The 17296-nt window shown below is 46.8% G+C and overlaps 2 protein-coding genes and 2 pseudogenes across 2 annotated transcripts; 2 read left to right on the forward strand and 2 right to left on the reverse strand.

Annotated features, from left to right (window-relative positions):
* The first annotated feature begins 466 nt into the window (after positions 1-466).
* LOC120656759 lies at positions 467-1080 on the forward strand (annotated as a pseudogene).
* A 9583-nt stretch (positions 1081-10663) lies between these two features.
* Positions 10664-13021, forward strand: LOC120656770 (chaperone protein ClpB1-like). The gene is made up of 2 exons (XM_039934955.1): positions 10664-11403; positions 11501-13021. Exons 1-2 carry the CDS (start codon positions 10689-10691, stop codon positions 12796-12798), a joined length of 2013 nt encoding a protein of 670 aa, XP_039790889.1. The 5' UTR covers positions 10664-10688; the 3' UTR covers positions 12799-13021.
* Positions 13022-14262: 1241 nt separating this feature from the next.
* On the reverse strand, positions 14263-15024 carry LOC120654689 (agamous-like MADS-box protein AGL80). Its single transcript, XM_039932303.1, has one exon. It carries the CDS (start codon positions 15022-15024, stop codon positions 14263-14265), a length of 762 nt encoding a protein of 253 aa, XP_039788237.1.
* Positions 15025-15587: 563 nt separating this feature from the next.
* On the reverse strand, positions 15588-17296 carry LOC120703901 (annotated as a pseudogene).

Genomic DNA, 17296 nt, shown 5'->3' on the forward strand with positions numbered 1-17296 from the left:
TAGCCCACTGATTTAAGGTCAGTCTCAGTGGAGTTTCATCAGAGTTTTATGGAAATTTAATTTTGCTGATGTGTCAGGATATTATAAGGAGAGAGAAGAGAGAGTTCCATGGTATGTGAGAGGAGCTTCATCCCTATGAAACTGATCCGGTTCGGTTATCTAGTTTTTGCTCTAGGTAATTGTGCAATGAAATCAGGTTTCGATCATATTCAATGCATAGCTGTAATTCCAAGATTGATAGGATAATTTAGAGATTGTAAAATAAATACACAGCTATTAATCCAAGATACGCCAACGGCTACTCCTGTTCAGAGAACGCCAACGGCTAGTCATGACCAGAGAATGCCAACGGCTAGTCTTGTTCAGATAACGCCAACAGCTAATCTTGTTCAGAAACCTATGTCTATAAGTACTCAATTGTCACACTAGCTAGCCCACCTACAATCTCTCTGTACCTAGAAAGCAGTCTCCTTTAGTTAACCCTCCCCTCTATCCCAACAAACACCTCCCTTTGTGTCACAAGGAGTACAGAAATGAGTAGACCAAAAATTTGCATTGTTGCTCCATCGGCTCTCCTCGCTGTCCTCGCGCTGTGCAGCATCGTGGACGCGACTGTGGTGTCGACGTGCAAGGCAGCGGCCGGCAATGACAAGCGTGTCGACTATGACTTTTGCGTGTTGGAGCTGGGCAAGCACCATGACAGCCCTGATGCGGATACTTGGGGCCTGGCCAAGGTTGCAACAGGGGTTGGCGCAGGCAACGCGGAGAACGCTGTCGCCGACATCAAGGCCAAGCTTGCCAAACCAGGCATGGACGACTAAGACAAGGGCGGCCTTGGGGCAGTGCCAGAAGCTGTACAACGATGTGGATTTCGCTTTCCTCGGAGCGCATGACACAATCAACGATCGCAACTACAAGGCAGGAAAGGAGCAGGTCGGGGTCGCGATCTCGCTGGCGCACCAGTGCGATGATGTTTTTGCCAAGGCTGAGATCCAATCGCCGCTCACGCAGTATAGCTCATACACCGTGAAGATAGGAATCATCTGTGTAGCCATCACCGATCTCATCAAGTGAAGAACATTCAATGCAAATAGCTATGCAGTCATGTTCCTGATGCTTGTAGTATTGTATATCTTATCTATGAAATAAAAGTGTGTGATCTCCTATATATTTGTATTTATTTATTTACAAGATATTAGAGATCAGTATGATCTCAGCCATCCATTGTATTATTATTAGAAACTATGATTCACGGCGTCTTCGGCGTGCACGCAGACGGTCCACATCGGTAAAAAAAAATTATTCACCGTCTGATTTTAAACTATGATTCACGGTGCCTTCGGCGGGCACGCAGGCACGTGTTTTTAAAATATTTTAAGCAAAATTTCAATATTTTAAAAAATCTGGTAAATATAAATTTGTATTTATATCAATTATCTACATGCGTCATGAACGTATTTTCAAAAATTGTAAAACTTCTAAACAAGCCAAAGAAAACAAAGATATCCTCTAAAGTTTTAAGCTCTAAAGATTTAAGTATCATATTTTCTCTAAACATATATTAGTGCACCGAGGGGAGAATTGGAGAAATGAAAGGGCGCGGTTAGGCATCGCCAGAGGCCATCACCCGAGGATCTTAGTTGATTGGGCCACTTTGAGCCCAATTAATCTAACGACTGTTTTGATGGACTGCATGTGAGGTAAAGATAAAATTCATGATGTCATCATGCATGCATACAAGTGCAAAAACTAGAAAAAGTTATGGACTATAAACTGAGAATTAAAATTAAATTTCGATTGCACTATTGAGTTTCTTACAACCAGATCTTCAAAATAAGACCACAGTCGCCTATATTTGCATGATTTTTTAAACAAAAAATAATATTTAATGCTAAATAATTAATTTCTAATACTAGGAACAAAAAATTTAACAACACGAACAAATAATTATTTTTACGAACAAAAACTTAAACGTACCGAACAAATAATAATGTGCAACAAAAAATATTAAACATCATGAACATTTATTTATATAGGATAAATAATGGAAAATAAATATCGTGAACAAATGAGTCAACATGGCCAAAAAATTTAGTCTGCCAAATGAACAAATAATTTGACATTTCGAACAAATTAGTTACATGCAGATAAATAACATATAAATACAAAAGAATTGGGTAAAGAGAGAAAATAGAAATAGCAGGAAAGAAATATGAAAAAGAAAAAATAATAGAAATAAATAAACATAAGAAGAAAAATCTATCCATATCTATCTATATCTATATCTATCTATATCTATACTATAAAAATTGAAACAAATAATTGTAAACTTTTCTCACTAAAATTAGGCCCACCATACCCTTTACGGAGGTCTCACCTGTCAGGCTAAAAGGTTTGACGAAAGGGAGGAGAGATTGATTTTGTCTACCAGAAACCACTAAAAGCTAAAACATTTTTCACCAAATCTTTCTACATACCCACCCCTTGCTCTATTTTTCAGTCTATATGAGGTCCACACACCCTTGCTCCATGCACCATGCACGTTTATTCCTTTACATACAAGTGAATCACGGACTCTAGGGGATGATTGTTTTCCTCCATGCATCATGCACGTTTATTTATTTCCATACAAGCGAGTCACGGACTCAAGGCGGTGATTTGTTCCCTTGCGTCAGCGTGTTTGTCTATCAAATAAGTGTAATACATTTGCTTTGTTTTTAATTTTTTTGGTAGTAGTTCAATGTAAAAAGATTTCTTTGTTATATCAATATTTAATCTCATGTTATTTTTAAACATTATGTTCTTTAAACATGTGGTTTTTAAAAATATAATTGCTCTTTAAACATGTGCTTATGGCACGTGCATCTCCACTAGTAAATAGAAAAGAACAAGAGAAAGTTAGACGTAAGAAAATGGAAAATAGAAAAAGAAGGGAAGAGAAAAAAAAAGAAACATCCAGATGCATGCATCATACTATCTGGACTCCTTAAGGACTGTGTGGTCTAATAGGCATCACGGGGCACATAGACTTGGGCCATACAACCTGTAGGTGTGGGATATGTAGTAGGCCAAAAATTGTTGGGCCAGTACAAGATACCGCATAATTAATGCTTCAGGCAATGGCTATCCGATTTCCAGCGCGCGTGACATATAGCCACCGCGGAAATGAAGACATATGGCTTACTATGAGATTAGGACCTGAGCTGGGGGGCTACAGCTCAGGTCCAGCCCATGTACTAACTTGTAGTGGTGTTTTGTACCTAGCCTAAGTGAAATACTGAAATGATCTCTTCTAAAGAAAAAAAGAAATAGGCCCATGAGGCCAGCGTTTTTTTTATTTAAAGAATGAGGCCAGCGTTAACCGCGCCTTGAAGGCTTAAGTCCTAATGTCAAGCCGGAGGCTTGCTGGCCTCTCATTGGTCACTTCCCACGTTCATTTGAGTACAGGTCACCAATTCAGCCCGGGGGCTATGTTCCTGGAGACGACTACAGTCTACAACACATCCACAACAGTGCAATAATTTTTTTGAACAAGTATAATCAATCCTTGAAATTCAGAGATAGTACGGTGACATTTACCAAATGGTTCAGAGAGTGAAATGCAGAGATCTCTAATGTTTGCTAAAAATTCAGCCCTATGACCTCTGACTCCCGCACACATGCAAGCACAGCCGGGCCTCACCAGTCCTGATCTGTTGGGATCACGTACAAGGCTCTGCACTACGTTGATTGGCAAACACCCTAAAACTCCTTCAGTGCCAAGCGGCTTCTTTATAGTTGGCCAGCAGGCACGAGGCCCATGGGCCATGGCATGGGTTTTTGGCTTGGACCGATATGACACGCCGTGCTTGGCCCCCCCCCCCGACCGACATGGCTGAAAGAATCGAGGTCCAAGAAAAAGTTGTCATTAATCACTGAAACTTACTATATGCATCTATCGGCCTAGATACGCTTCAACAATACCGCTCAATTTTATGATTGGCACGATCTTGCTCTGAATAATAGCCGGTCCGAATGGAAAACAGCTACATCAGCCCACATATAGTCCCTCTATTCCAAAAAATAAGTCATTCTAGGACAAATTAATAAGAAAAAAATGACCATGCTTGTTCCTATTTATTATCCATATTTGGCATTAATTGATTTTTGCATGTGCATGCACTTTCTTAATAGGGTAGGATGATTTATTTTTTGGGACAAATTTTGAACCTAGAGTAACTTATTTTTTTTGGGACGGAGGGAGTAAATACTACCTTCCCTCCAAACCCTAGCGGCCTCCTCCCGCCTCACACGGCGCCGCGTCTTCCTCTTCCTGCGTCGCATACGGTAGACGACACCCCCCTCCTTGGCCTCGCATCCACCTCTTCGCCTCCCCTCGAAACCACGTGCAGCAGGCGTCTCCCCCGTTTTTCTTGCTCTCTTGTTTGTTATTCAGGTCGCCTGCCACTTGCTTAGTTGTGGCTTTGTTTCCACCTTAATAGCCTCTGTCTATTAAGGTCTGTAATGGTCGTATTGCTTTTCTCTTATTGAAATACGTGGTCAGGCATATTCGCGAAAAAAAGCGCCGCCCCTTTGCAGTTGTGCGAGTAGCGAACGGGTGGCGCGGGACGGCCGCACGAGCGGAAGATGAGGAGGTGGCATGACCGCTCAGGAGGGAATCGTCAGAGATGCGCGGCTGCACGGGCGTGGGATGGCGGCGAGGCGCGACCGGTGGCCGCCGACCAGGCTGTCGGGCCAAATGGATCGGCACGGCATGCTCAAAGCATCTTCGTGTCGTGCCTGGGCTGGCAGCAAAGCCCATGGATGGGTACAGCACAGCCCGTTTAGTAATCGTGCCTAAATGGGTTGTGCCTCACTGTGCCAGGTTGCCCATTTGTTGTTTCTTTTTCTCTTTGAGAATCGCAGATGGGCCTGTTCCTTTTTTTCCGGCCGCGGTGTTTTTGTATTTGATGGCCCAGCATCCTTACATTCCCATATCACAGAAAGCAAAATCAGTTGATGATGTTGGATTTTACGCAAATAAAATACGAATGTTGTATTTTCCAAACCAAATATCCCAATAAAAATTTGATTACATCATCATATTTGTTGTGACAAAATCTTCAAAACTAGACCACACTCGAATATATTTGGATGCTTTCTTTCAATTGGAACTATTTCATTAGGAGGGTAGAACAATTTTGGCTGAGTAGGAGAACATTTGATTGTAAATGAGGAGCAATTTTATTATGGATGTGGAACAATTTGATTCTGAAGCTAGAAGGATTGTTCCATTGGAACAAATTGATTCGTTGGGAAAAAATATGTTTGCTAGATCTGAGAGGACACATGAAGTCATCATATTCATATGAAGATTTATTATTGGATTCATAACCCCACAATGATGCACTGCTAGAAAACTAGACACTAGTACCGGGCCGGAACCCCTAATTAGTACCGGTTCCCTGCCCGGTACCGTCTAATCGGTACTAAATGTGCTAGCATTTAGTACCGGTCGGTCTGACCGGTACTAAATGGCATATTTAGTACCGGTCAAGAACACCAACCGGTACTAGAGAAATTTTCACACACAAAAAATATATTGCTTCTCCGGCTCCTCATCCCTTTCTCTCTCCTCTTGTTTTCTTTCTACTACCATTGCTCCGTATGTTCTTCTCTGTTCTTCAAGAACATGCAAGAACATGTTCTTCAAGAACATGAAAGAACATGAACAGGGCAGCAGCGGTCAGAAAAAAAAACTAAGAAGAAAGAATAAGGTGAGAAACCGGAAGCTTCACCTAGGTTACAATTTTCAAACTAAAATTATAAAGATCTAAAATTATTTGAACAATTATACAACACGAAATTAAAAAAAACACATATGAAAATTAAAAAAATCATGGGTGGCGCCGGGGCTTCCGTCGCCTGGGCCTGGCTCGTGGCTCCACTACTGGCGGCCTGGCGGCGCCCGCCGGCGCGCCTCCGCCGCCGCGGCCTGGCGCCGCAACCCACGCGCCGCCGCCTGGCGGCGCCGCCCGCACACGCCTCCACCGCCGCGGCCTGGAGGCCGGCCGGGCCGCATCCGCCCGTGCGCATCCACCGCCGAGCCTGGCCGCGCCGCCCGCGCGCCTCCGCCACCGGGCCTGGCCACGCCGCCCCCGCGCCTTCGCCGCCGGGGCCGCCCGCGGACGGCCACGCCTCCGCTGCCTTGCCGCGGCCGGCTGGGGGCCTCCACGCCGGGAGGTACCCCTGCCCAAGAGAGGAGAGAATGGATTCGGGGAGAAGACCGAGAGAAGAGAGAGGAGACGAGGTTAAAAAGGAGAAGGGAAAGGGAAAGAGATAAGACCGCTCCTTGTGCTCGTCAGAAGATTTTTTTCCGCATCGTCATGTTAGTACCAGACGGTGGCTCCGTCCGGTACTAATAGCATATTTTTTGTACCGGGTGGTGTCTCTACCCGGTATTAAATTTTCTGGGTGCTATTTAGTACCGGCTGAAGCCACCAACTGGTACTAAATAGTTATCTCTCGACGTCAGTGATTTCTTTTAGTACCAGCTGGTGGTTCCAGCCGGTACTATTCAGCTCTCAGGGATACTGTGCTTACCGGTACTAAATTGAGATTTAGTACCGGACTAAAGTGCACCCGGTACTAACGTGTAGGGATGAATGTGCCGTTTTCTGGTAGTGATGCATCCATAGTTTTAAGATCTTTTATGAAAGAAACACAACGCACAATCACAAATTTATACAGGTAAACTTTTGAAAACTGCACAATTTTAATTTATCTAGGTAATCTTTTTGAAAACTGCGGATTATTTAGGGTCTGTTTAGTTCATTTTGCAAAAAAAAAATTGCAAAGGAATCTTGGTCATTTGAAGTACTAAATGAAGTTTATTTGCAAAACTTTTTGCATAGATGGGTTGTAAATCGCAAGACGAATCTAATGATGCTAATTAATCCATGTTTAATTAATAATTAGTGGGTGGTTACTGTAGCATTGCCGTTGCAAATCATGGATTAAGTAGGCTCATTAGATTCATCTCGCGATTTACAGCCCATTCATGCAAAAAGTTTTGTAAATAGACTTCATTTAGTACTTCAAATTAGCAAAATTCCGTTGCAAAATAATGCGTTTACGGCGTTTTTGCGTTTATATGTAAAGAACTAAACAGGGCCTTATTTTGAATCTTTTGTTTATTCCTGAGTAACTACCCCGTCCTTTTAAATGGGCTCTCGACCTTGCAGCAGGCCCCGTCGACGTGCGTGATCTTGCGGCTGGGCTGCGACTCGAGGACTCGAGGGGTAGGCAACGTGCGTGGACCGTGGATCACAGATGGAAAGTTGCACGTCTCCAATTCTATATGCAGGTACGCACCCTTAACTCTAGCATCTATATGTGCGTTGAGATTCGTGTGCTGAAACAGGTAAGCGCACGGAGTTGCCGTAGGCGTAATGACTTTAGCCATTGGTTGGTAACCAGTATGATTAGGCTTAAACCAAGAAACCTTTCGCGCGAGTACGAGCACTGGTTAAGGGGACATTTCTAATCGGTTCGCTCGACTGGGTCCTTGAGTCAGATATTCAGTCAACAATGGTAAGAGGCGGAAACAGTGCAAACAGATAAACAAACTCGAATGCCCGCGAAACCTTTCATTCCCACGATGATTTTTTCTTTTGCAAAACACATTACATTGCAGCAGATGCTTACAAACGCACGCAAATTCACTCTTATGAATACACGTGTGCAACTTACCTCTATGAGTACCTCTGAGAGACTGAGCCAGAAAATCATAGAGATCGATGAAGTCACCACACATTTCGCTATCGATGGGCACGTCGACTACCACTAAAGAATAGTGCCGATTAAATTTTGAAATAAATGTAAAAAAATGTGAGCACCAATGCCAAATCGAGAATTCAAACTTTGATGGGCAAGTTCTATCATAAAGAATCTTTTACCAACTAAGCTACGCTCAATTCGCATTCGCGCGTTGTTGATGGCAGGCTGAAATGCAAACGGAACCTACTTAATAAAAAAAAGTTTCCTTCTCAAATTCTATCATATAACAATACATAATCGGAACCTACGTAATAAACCAAACTAATAGTCGAATGTTTTGCAAGAATTGTAACAATTTATAATTATTTGAACTAGTTGATCATATTGTATCATGCCAAGTATCGGACGGAAAAACTACGAATGTATTGTTGATCATATTCTGGCTCCGTAAGTCCGTGCACATAAAAATTCTTAAATACACTATATCAATTAAATAAATTACTCCTGCAAAAATATACTATACAATTTATCAAATTGAAATCATTTACCCAGTGAGGTACTTCAATACGTGCAACATAAAAGCCTCATTTCCATAAACCAAAAAGTTGGATAACCCTATCCCATAAACACCAAAGCATAACACCTTTAAGTATAAAAACCAAGCACCAGAACCCTAAATTAAAGCATACACGGCTAACGCTACAACAGGATCCATAATCCCAAGATCCAACGTCCTATCCTAACCCTGAACCCTAAACCCTAGATCTCAGACCCCTAACTCTGAACCCCAAACCTCGAACCCTTAACCCTAAACTCCTGAAACTATCCCCTAAACCGTATAACCTAAACCTCATAAACACGACACAAACCCTACATGAACCCTAAACCTTAAACCCTAACACTAACACTAAACACTAAACTCCGTACCCTGAACCCTAAACCCCTGGACCCTAAATCTAAACCCCGGACCCTAAACCCTAAACCTCGGATCCTAAATCTAAACCACGGACCCTAAACCCAAAACCTTATACCCTAAACCCTAAACCCTAAACCCTGCCCTAAACTCTAAACCTAAACCCTAATCTTAAACCCTAAACTCTAACCCTAAACCCCAGACTCTAAATCCTAAACCCATAAACCCTAAACCCCGGACCCTAAACCTTAACCTAAAACCGAAACTGTAACCCTAAACCCCAGAACCTAAATCCTAAACCCTAAACTCAAGAACTTAAACCCTAAAACTCTAGACCCTAAATCCTAGACCATGAACACTAAACTCCGGACCCTAAACTCTAAACCCTACACCATAAACCCCGGCGAACCCTAAACCCTAGACTCTAACTCTAAATCTGGAACGCTAAACTTAACCCTAAATCCCAGACCATAAACCATAAACCCGAATCCTAAACCATAAACCCGTGGTGAGGACCTGGGCGCCGGATGAATGCAACGAGGTGAGAGAGAGGTGGAGAAGATAAGGTTAGGATGAGAGAGAAGGACAAGATAAAGTTGGGGGAGTGGGTGGGTGGGGATGATTTCAATTTATTGTTTGATGAATGTGGGACGCGATAGCCGATGGGTTGGAAGGCGGGACCGTAGGAGACGGTGGCAATATTTTTAGAGACGGATGACGTCATCATCCGGGTTGCATCTATTCATCACACTTGCGGCTAGAACATATACTATCGCACAAGTTTGACGGAGATAAAATATATTAAAGATAAAAATTATTCCATAACAAAATAAAATGTTCTAAGATAACATAGAAATTGTTTCAGAGCAAATAAATATATTCCAATATAAGATAAAAATATTATAGAGATAATTCCGAAACAAATAAAAAAAATTTAAAAATACATTATCTAAATATAATAAACTGTGATAGTATAGCTTCTAGTTTCACGTGCGATGAGTAGACGCACTCAACACCCGCATATGAAAATAATGGTCATTTTTAGGGGCGTGTCAACTACTACAGTAGTCCTGCTCATTTAAAGCAGCGGGTTAAATTTTGACCCGCCTCTAAAAAATAGGATGTTTCAATAAATCATTTTTTAGTAAAGGGTTGCGCCGGCGAGAGCGGTAGGAGGTCGACCACGAGGACCGCCAGCAGCTCAGCTGCCTTCCTGACGACACCGAGCGTCTTCGTGGGCCTCTTCTCGCGGACCAGACCTCTTTTGGTTGTAGTGCTAAAAATTAACGCTAAAACGAATCTTGCATGCATAGAGTATTAAATAAAATCTATTTACAAAACTTTTTCACATATGTGCAGTTTGGCATGATGAATCTAATTAACCTAATTAATCCATAATTTGATACAGTAATGATACAGTGATCATCCTCTAATCTATGACCAAAGGTATCATTAGATTCATCTCGTGAATTAGCGCTGGGTTCTTTAGATTGTTTTGTAATTAGACTACATTTAATACTCCTGAGTAGTGGTCAAAGTAAACTAAAAATTAGCGAACCGGGGAAAGACAACAGCACTGGCGGCGGCGGAGACGACATTTATACATCTACGTGCTCCCGGGGAGCTTGTGTGTTTGACTTTTGTTCCTTAAACACTAGCTTTGCTACCTCTCTGGTTCCGGTTGCAGCCAGTCGGCGTGAAAAGGATCCATACTAACACCTCTACTAAACGACCAATTACTCCTACTCGGCACAGATGACTGACCCGCCGCCATAAGTCTCCAAACCAATTATCATCACAACCGTCCATCCCATACAATCCTGATCGTCCATGAGCGTGCGTACCTCCGCACGTTGGTAGCACATCATTCGCGTGCACGTCTCATGCATGGAAGGAGATGGATGGAAAGGAAACGTACCGACCGGGAGCAAATCGAATATTTATTTATCACCCGACCCGCCGGGCGGATCAGTGCATCGAGAACGCTATCAAAGTGCAAATTCGTTGGTAGCCCACCATGCCACCTAAGGGATCCAACAAGAAGCCGCCGACGACGATGCTGAGCTCCTTCGGCCGCGGCCTGACTGCGGCGGCGCAGAGCGCGGACCCCGTGGTGGGGCGGGAGGACGAGATCGACTGCGTGGTGTGCATCCTCTCCCGCAAGTCCAAGAACAGCGCCGTGCTCGTGGGCGCGCCGGGCGTCGGCAAGACTGCCATCGCCGAGGGCCTCGCGCAGCGGATCGCCCGCGGCGAGGTGTCGGGGGTCCTCGCCGGCGCGCGCGTCGTGGAGCTCAGCGTGGCCGCCATGATCTCCGGCACCACGTTCCGCGGCACGTTCGAGGAGCGCGTGGCGGGCGTGATCGCCGAGGCGGAGGGCGCCGGCCCCGGCAAGGCGGTGGTGGTGCTGTTCGTGGACGAGATCCACATGCTGCTCGGCGCCGGCCGCGTCGCCGGGAGCTGCATCGACGCGTCCAACATGCTCAAGCCGGCGCTGGCGAGGGGCCGCGTGCGCTGCCTCGGCGCCACCACGCACGACGAGTACCAGCGCTACTTCGTCCGCGACGCCGCGTTCGAGCGCCGCTTCCAGAAGGTGCACGTCGCCGAGCCCGGCGAGGCCGACACGGTGGCCATCCTCCGCCGGCTCAAGGCGGGGTACGAGGAGCACCACGGCATGGAGATCCAGGACGATGCCCTCGTCGCCGCCGCCAGGCTCTCCGGCCGCTACATTCCAGGTGAGTCAGTAGTGGCCATTCCATTCCAATCTACTATCTGTCATTAATTTATTAACAAGATCAATTGCACACCACGAACTAACTGATTTCCGTTCAGCGCGGCACTACCCGGACAAGGCCATCGATCTGGTCGACGAGGCCTGCGCGACGGCGAGGCTTCTCATGGATCGCCGGAAGAAGCAGCAGGTAGTCAGCAGCAGCAGCGGGCAGCAGCCGCCCTTGCTGGAGCCCAAGGACGAGAACGTCGTCGGCCCCGACCACGTCGCTCGGATCGTGAGCAAGTGGACGGGCATCCCGGTGGCGAGCCTGGGGCAGGACGAGCGCAAGAGGCTGCTGGAGCTGCCCAAGCGGCTGCACAGGCGCGTCGTCGACCAGGACGAGGCCGTCGACGTGGTCGCCGAGGCGGTGGTGCGGTCGCGGTTGGGCCTCGGCAACCCCGACCAGCCGTCCGGCTCCTTCCTCTTCCTCGGCCCCACCGGCGTCGGCAAGACGGAGCTCGCCAAGGCCCTCGCCGAGCAGCTCTTCGGCGACGAGAAGCTGCTCGTCCGGATCGACATGTCCGAATACGTCGGCAGCAACTCCGTCACCCGCCTCATCGGCTCAGCCCCTGGGCAGCTCGGGCACGAGAAGGGAGGTCAGCTCACGGAAATGGTGAGGCAGCGGCCGTACAGCGTGGTGCTGTTCGACGAGGTGGAGAAAGCGGACTCCGCCGTGACGAACCTGTTCCTCCAGATCCTCGACGACGGCAGGCTCACCGACGGGCAGGGCCGCACCGTCGACTTCACCAACACCATCATCATCCTCACCTCCAACCTCGGCGTGCACCACCTTTACGCCGCCGCCGCCGCCGCCGCCATGGAGACCGCGCGGCAGCGCGTCCTGGCCGACGTGCAGAGGCACTTCAGGCCGGAGCTCATCAACCGGTTCGGCGAGGTGGTGCTGTTCCACCCACTGTCCGGCGAGCAGCTCCGCAAGATTGCGCGGATGCAGCTGAAGGGCCTCGCCGCGCGCCTCGCCGACAAGGGCATCGGCCTCGACGTCACCGACGCGGCCATGGACGTGGTGCTGGCCAGGTCGAGCGACCAGGTGCAGATGTACGGCGCGAGGCCGATCAAGCGGTGCCTGCAGAAGAACATCATGACCAGGATCTCCAAGATGGTGGTGCAGGAGGAGGTCGACGACGACTGCTACGTCTCGGTCGACGCCGACGGGGAGAAGAAGGAGCTGGTGTTTACCGTTGAGAAGCCAGAGGCGGGAATGGGCCCGGAATCTTCCGAGGTGACCCAAGCAGCATCGCTGAAGAACGAGACGCCATCATCGTCGTCCTCGATGAAGAAGAGGAAGCGGAGGCCACCGGCGAAACATCTTGTCGTGATTGAAGATGACGACGAGTAGTGGTGCTGGATCATGCATGTCTACCGTGTGGCTGCGGTCACTGCATCCAAGAACTCGAGTCATGGTTTTTTGGGCTTTTGATGGCTACATGGTTGAAAGACCAAAAGATTTTCCTTTTGAGTAATTGCTCGAACATAGTCAGGGTTTTCCGTGTGTGCCCCAGTTGACGTGTTCAGTTGTTCACACCGTTTCAATGTGTCAATTGAATGACATATTTCTCTCATTCCACTAAAGTGTCTGTGTCAAACAGTACTCTGTATTATCCAAAATTAGCTGTTTGTCGATAGATTTGTTCTCTGTCAGATTTTTTACAATTGACAGTCTGACATATAAAGCAAATAAAATGTGACATAGAGCAAACCTTTAAGCTTTATTACTAACAAGCTAACCATTAGTACTTAACTCAAGCTCCCGGTGGTACGAGATCCAGACTAAACTATATATGCATCAAACTATTTTTATTAAACACGCCAATATAAACCACTCTATACCACTCCATAGCATGTGAAAAAACAAACCACATCAGGTAGAGAGGAAGATGGAGATCCTCAAGTAGTGTTGGAGTTTGGTGGTGGTACTTTTACTTGCTACGCGCTATTGATGGCTAAGTCAATTAGCACGACAAGTCAAGCCAGCGGGAAGATGCGTACAGCAGCCGCTCGGTGCTACTAATGTCACAAACCAAACCAAACCAAATCGTTTCTCTTGTGAAACCAAACCAAACCAAACCAGATTGATTGCTAGAGAAACTAAATTGAAGTAGGATCAATGCAAAATCAAAACCACTGCAACCGGTTTCCACCCAAACCATTAGCAGCCTGATACTTAACAGGTCCAACAATAATAACCAAAACCATTAGCAACTGTTGCCACGGCAATTCTTCAACGATAACAGGTCGCAGGTCCATCCCTATCCAACTTTCAATTGCAATACCTACCCCCATTTTCACACACAAAAACTGGTGCTACTGCAATTTTGTACCTATAGGCCCTTTCCGAGTCGACTCCGGCATGCTCCTTGCTTTGGCGCACAGTTTCCCAAGCAAGCCAACACTGCGATCCATGGCATTTTCCTCCCCTGTTCTCTGGAATTTTTATTTTTATGCTCATCAGTGTGCTACTTTCAAGTCAGCCGGCCGGATGAAGAATAGAATTATAGAAACAACGTTGTAGAGACCTGACCAGCTAGTGCATACAACTGGCAGAAATAACATTAATTATATATATCTATATATATTCAGATTATCTAAAAACATAGAATATAGTATATTCTAATCATTTTCTTTCGAACTCCATATCAGAGAGCAGCCACGAATGTAATTATGACTTAAAAAACACGACTCTGCGATACTTAGGAACCTGCTTAACACGACACGATCACACGACACGAGAGTAGGAGACACTGCAGATTTGGCCGGCACGGCATTCATGCAGGCGATGCGATGGGGAATTAAGCCTTCTCCTTTACATGGAAGGGAAAGATCGGCCAGCATCAAGCCCCGCAAACCCGAAACCACCCATACCGCTAAACTGCGGCGGCATGTCGCCCCCGGCGCCGGCGCCGACGGCGAAGCCGTTGTAGGCCAGCGCCCCATTGTCCCCTCCGGCCACCATCCAGCCGCCCTGCGGGTCCGGCGCCTGCATCATCATGTCCCTGTGGCCGGCGCCGGCGCCGGTGCCGCACGGCGCCAATGCCGACGACGTCGCCGCCGGAAGGTCGTGTCCCTCCCCCTGGAGCTGGAGGCGCGCGATGGCGTCCATGACGGTCTGGATGCGCTGCTCCACCACCAGGCCGAGGGCGGCGACCTCCTCCACGGAGAGGCCCGCGAGGCCCGGGCGGCGGCCGGCGATGGCGTCGTGCAGGAGGAGCGCCCTCTCGCGCTCCCGGTTCTCGTGCCGCGCCTTGCGCAGCTGATCCCTGAGCTTGTCGTTGCGCTGCGTGAGCAAGGCCTTCATGTCCTGCTTCTTCTTGCACTGGTCCAGCTCCGGCACGGCCTTGAAGCGGGCGGCGACGCGCTCCGCCTCGACGGGGGCCTCCGGCCACACCTCCGGCGGCCGCGCCTCGCCCTCGCCCTCGCCGTCGTAGACCACGACGAGGACGTCGACGTCGCACAGCGTGGCCAGCTCGCTCGCCTTCTTCATCAGGCCCTTGCGGCGCTTCTTCAAGGTCGCGCGGCGGGTCGAGTCGTTGGCGATCCGCTGCAGGGCCACCTTCTTGCGAGCCATGGATGATGGAACGCCGAGAGGGGAAATGGTTGGGTTTGGTGCGACGTGGAAGGAAAGGAGGAGATGCGGTGGCGGGGGGTTTTATAGCAGGGGATCCGATCACCGCATGGAAGGAAATGAGAGGATACAGGTTGGAGCCATTTCAGCGATAATGGAAACAAATTATGTGTGACGATTTGGAAGATCGCAGGAATTAGTGCGCCCGTGCTGGTGTAACCATGGATGAAGGGCGAGCAAGTGCGATCATGTTCCTGCCCGTTGCTGAGCTGGTGAATAGGCCAGCAAGCCGTAACCTTTTAACGCGTGTTTGAATTTGAATTATATATTCAGCAAAATGACCTTGCTCGGAGATGATGTTCCTTTTGGTTCAGATAAACTGCCCTAAACTCGTCAAAATACATTGAAGGGTCATTCGTCCTGGAAACAGAAAACGAGCTCATCATCCAGACATCTTGCAACGTGTATGCGCGATCTTGGATACCATCAATGACCAGTTTGCCGTGCTGGATAAAATGTTAACGAGACAATTCGGAGTGGGGCATAATCTAACATCACAGTTCCACTGGCAGCAGTAAAAATCACATCTTGAAACTGTATAGAAATGCAGGGCATAATGCTGGTGCCATATAAGACATAACAGTACACCGACCATATAGCTCCAGTCTCAACAAAAAGGAATCATGAATGTCAAAAAAAAAATCAAAACTACCATTGGCAATAGACAATAGGTGCTCATACAGTTATAGAGTACACCGACTAGTAACAGCGGGAAAATCATCACATATGCACCGGCAGGAGGATGCAACACAAAACAACAGTAATCAGGTAACGATGATCCTGGCTTTGGTAGAAGCCCTGGGGAGAGCCAACAGCTTCTTAGTAGCCCTGAAGGCACACTGATCTGACGTACCTTCAGGAATGCTTATTTTCAGTTTTTCTAAAGCCGGCGCCCAGCTCAGTAGTAACCCTAGAAAAGCAACCTCGCAGTCCAAACCCCTGAATTCATTGAGGGTAATAGTCACAAGGTTATGCAGTTTAGGTGCTCGAATCTCCATCTCATCCTGATCCCAGATTCCCTTGCGTGTAAATGCTTCAGGGCATGGATAACTCTGTACAGTTTTGAAGCAATTGATAGATCATGAATACAACCAGGAAAAGATGGATATGCTGCATTTGCATCCAGCTTGAGATGCAGTTTCTGGAGTAATAGATCAGGAGTGACAGAATAATACAATGTGAATGCAGACTTACAAATATCTCAAGTACGCTTAAGAGCGGAGCTTTCTGAAATAAAGAACAAGCAGCCAAAACCTCGGTCCACTTCCACAATCATCTCTCCATATGAACTGTCTCAAGATGATCAAATACACCAGGCACTTCTGTCAGCATGCACCCTTTGGATAAATACTGCAACAAGAATAAAACCAATGACTATGATAAGTTCCGATACAGTTTAATCAGATGATAAAAATGATGACTAAGCCAGTAGTACGTTACCGTTAAGAAAGAACCGCTAACACTAAGTGTTGTGATACGAGTCAGGCTACCAAAAGTTTGCTTCAGATAGCTTTTGTGTCACCCTAGACTGGAACAGATTGATGACCTTCAGTGTTGTTGAGTGTAAGATACATGTGGAAAAGATTAGGGGCATCAACACGGATATCTTCAAAGTTCCCTTCAACTAGTAGTGTCAGTGTCTGAGATTGAATGCTGAGGCAATTGATGCCCTCAAAGTATTTCAGACGCACCACATCTAACAGGGGGCAGGAGGAGATCAGATTGCTGATGTCACTATCTGTTTCGATGAGAAAACTTTCAGTTTTAGGACTCTCAACAACTAGAAACCTTCAAAGTTCTTTGGCAAGCTAATGCTGCAGTTTTTTAGGTACAGAAGGTACAGATAGGGGTGGTAAATGGCCTAAAATTTTGAACTAGAATATCTAAGGGTCCAGCCCTAAAAGGGTTGAGCTCTAATCTTATACAATTTTGAGCTAAAAAATCTAAGGGCCTTGATGGGCTGTGAAGAGACCACTAGGGCTATGGCCCATTACCACCCCTAGGTACAGATGACAGATAGCGAAGAGGCTTGATGGAATCTTATACTGTGGGCCAGATATCAGCTTATTGTAATAGCTCCATCTTCTTTTGTTGAAAGCATGTACATCCACCTCGGGAACACATCATGGTGGCTCTGTGCCCCATGAATCATAAATGTATCTAAAGTCCCCTTGTGGAGTGATAGTGCCAAATCAACCAATGTAACAAACTTAGA

Source organism: Panicum virgatum, chromosome 1K, assembly GCF_016808335.1.
Source record: "Panicum virgatum strain AP13 chromosome 1K, P.virgatum_v5, whole genome shotgun sequence".
In the NCBI taxonomy this organism is placed as follows: Eukaryota; Viridiplantae; Streptophyta; class Magnoliopsida; order Poales; family Poaceae; genus Panicum; species Panicum virgatum.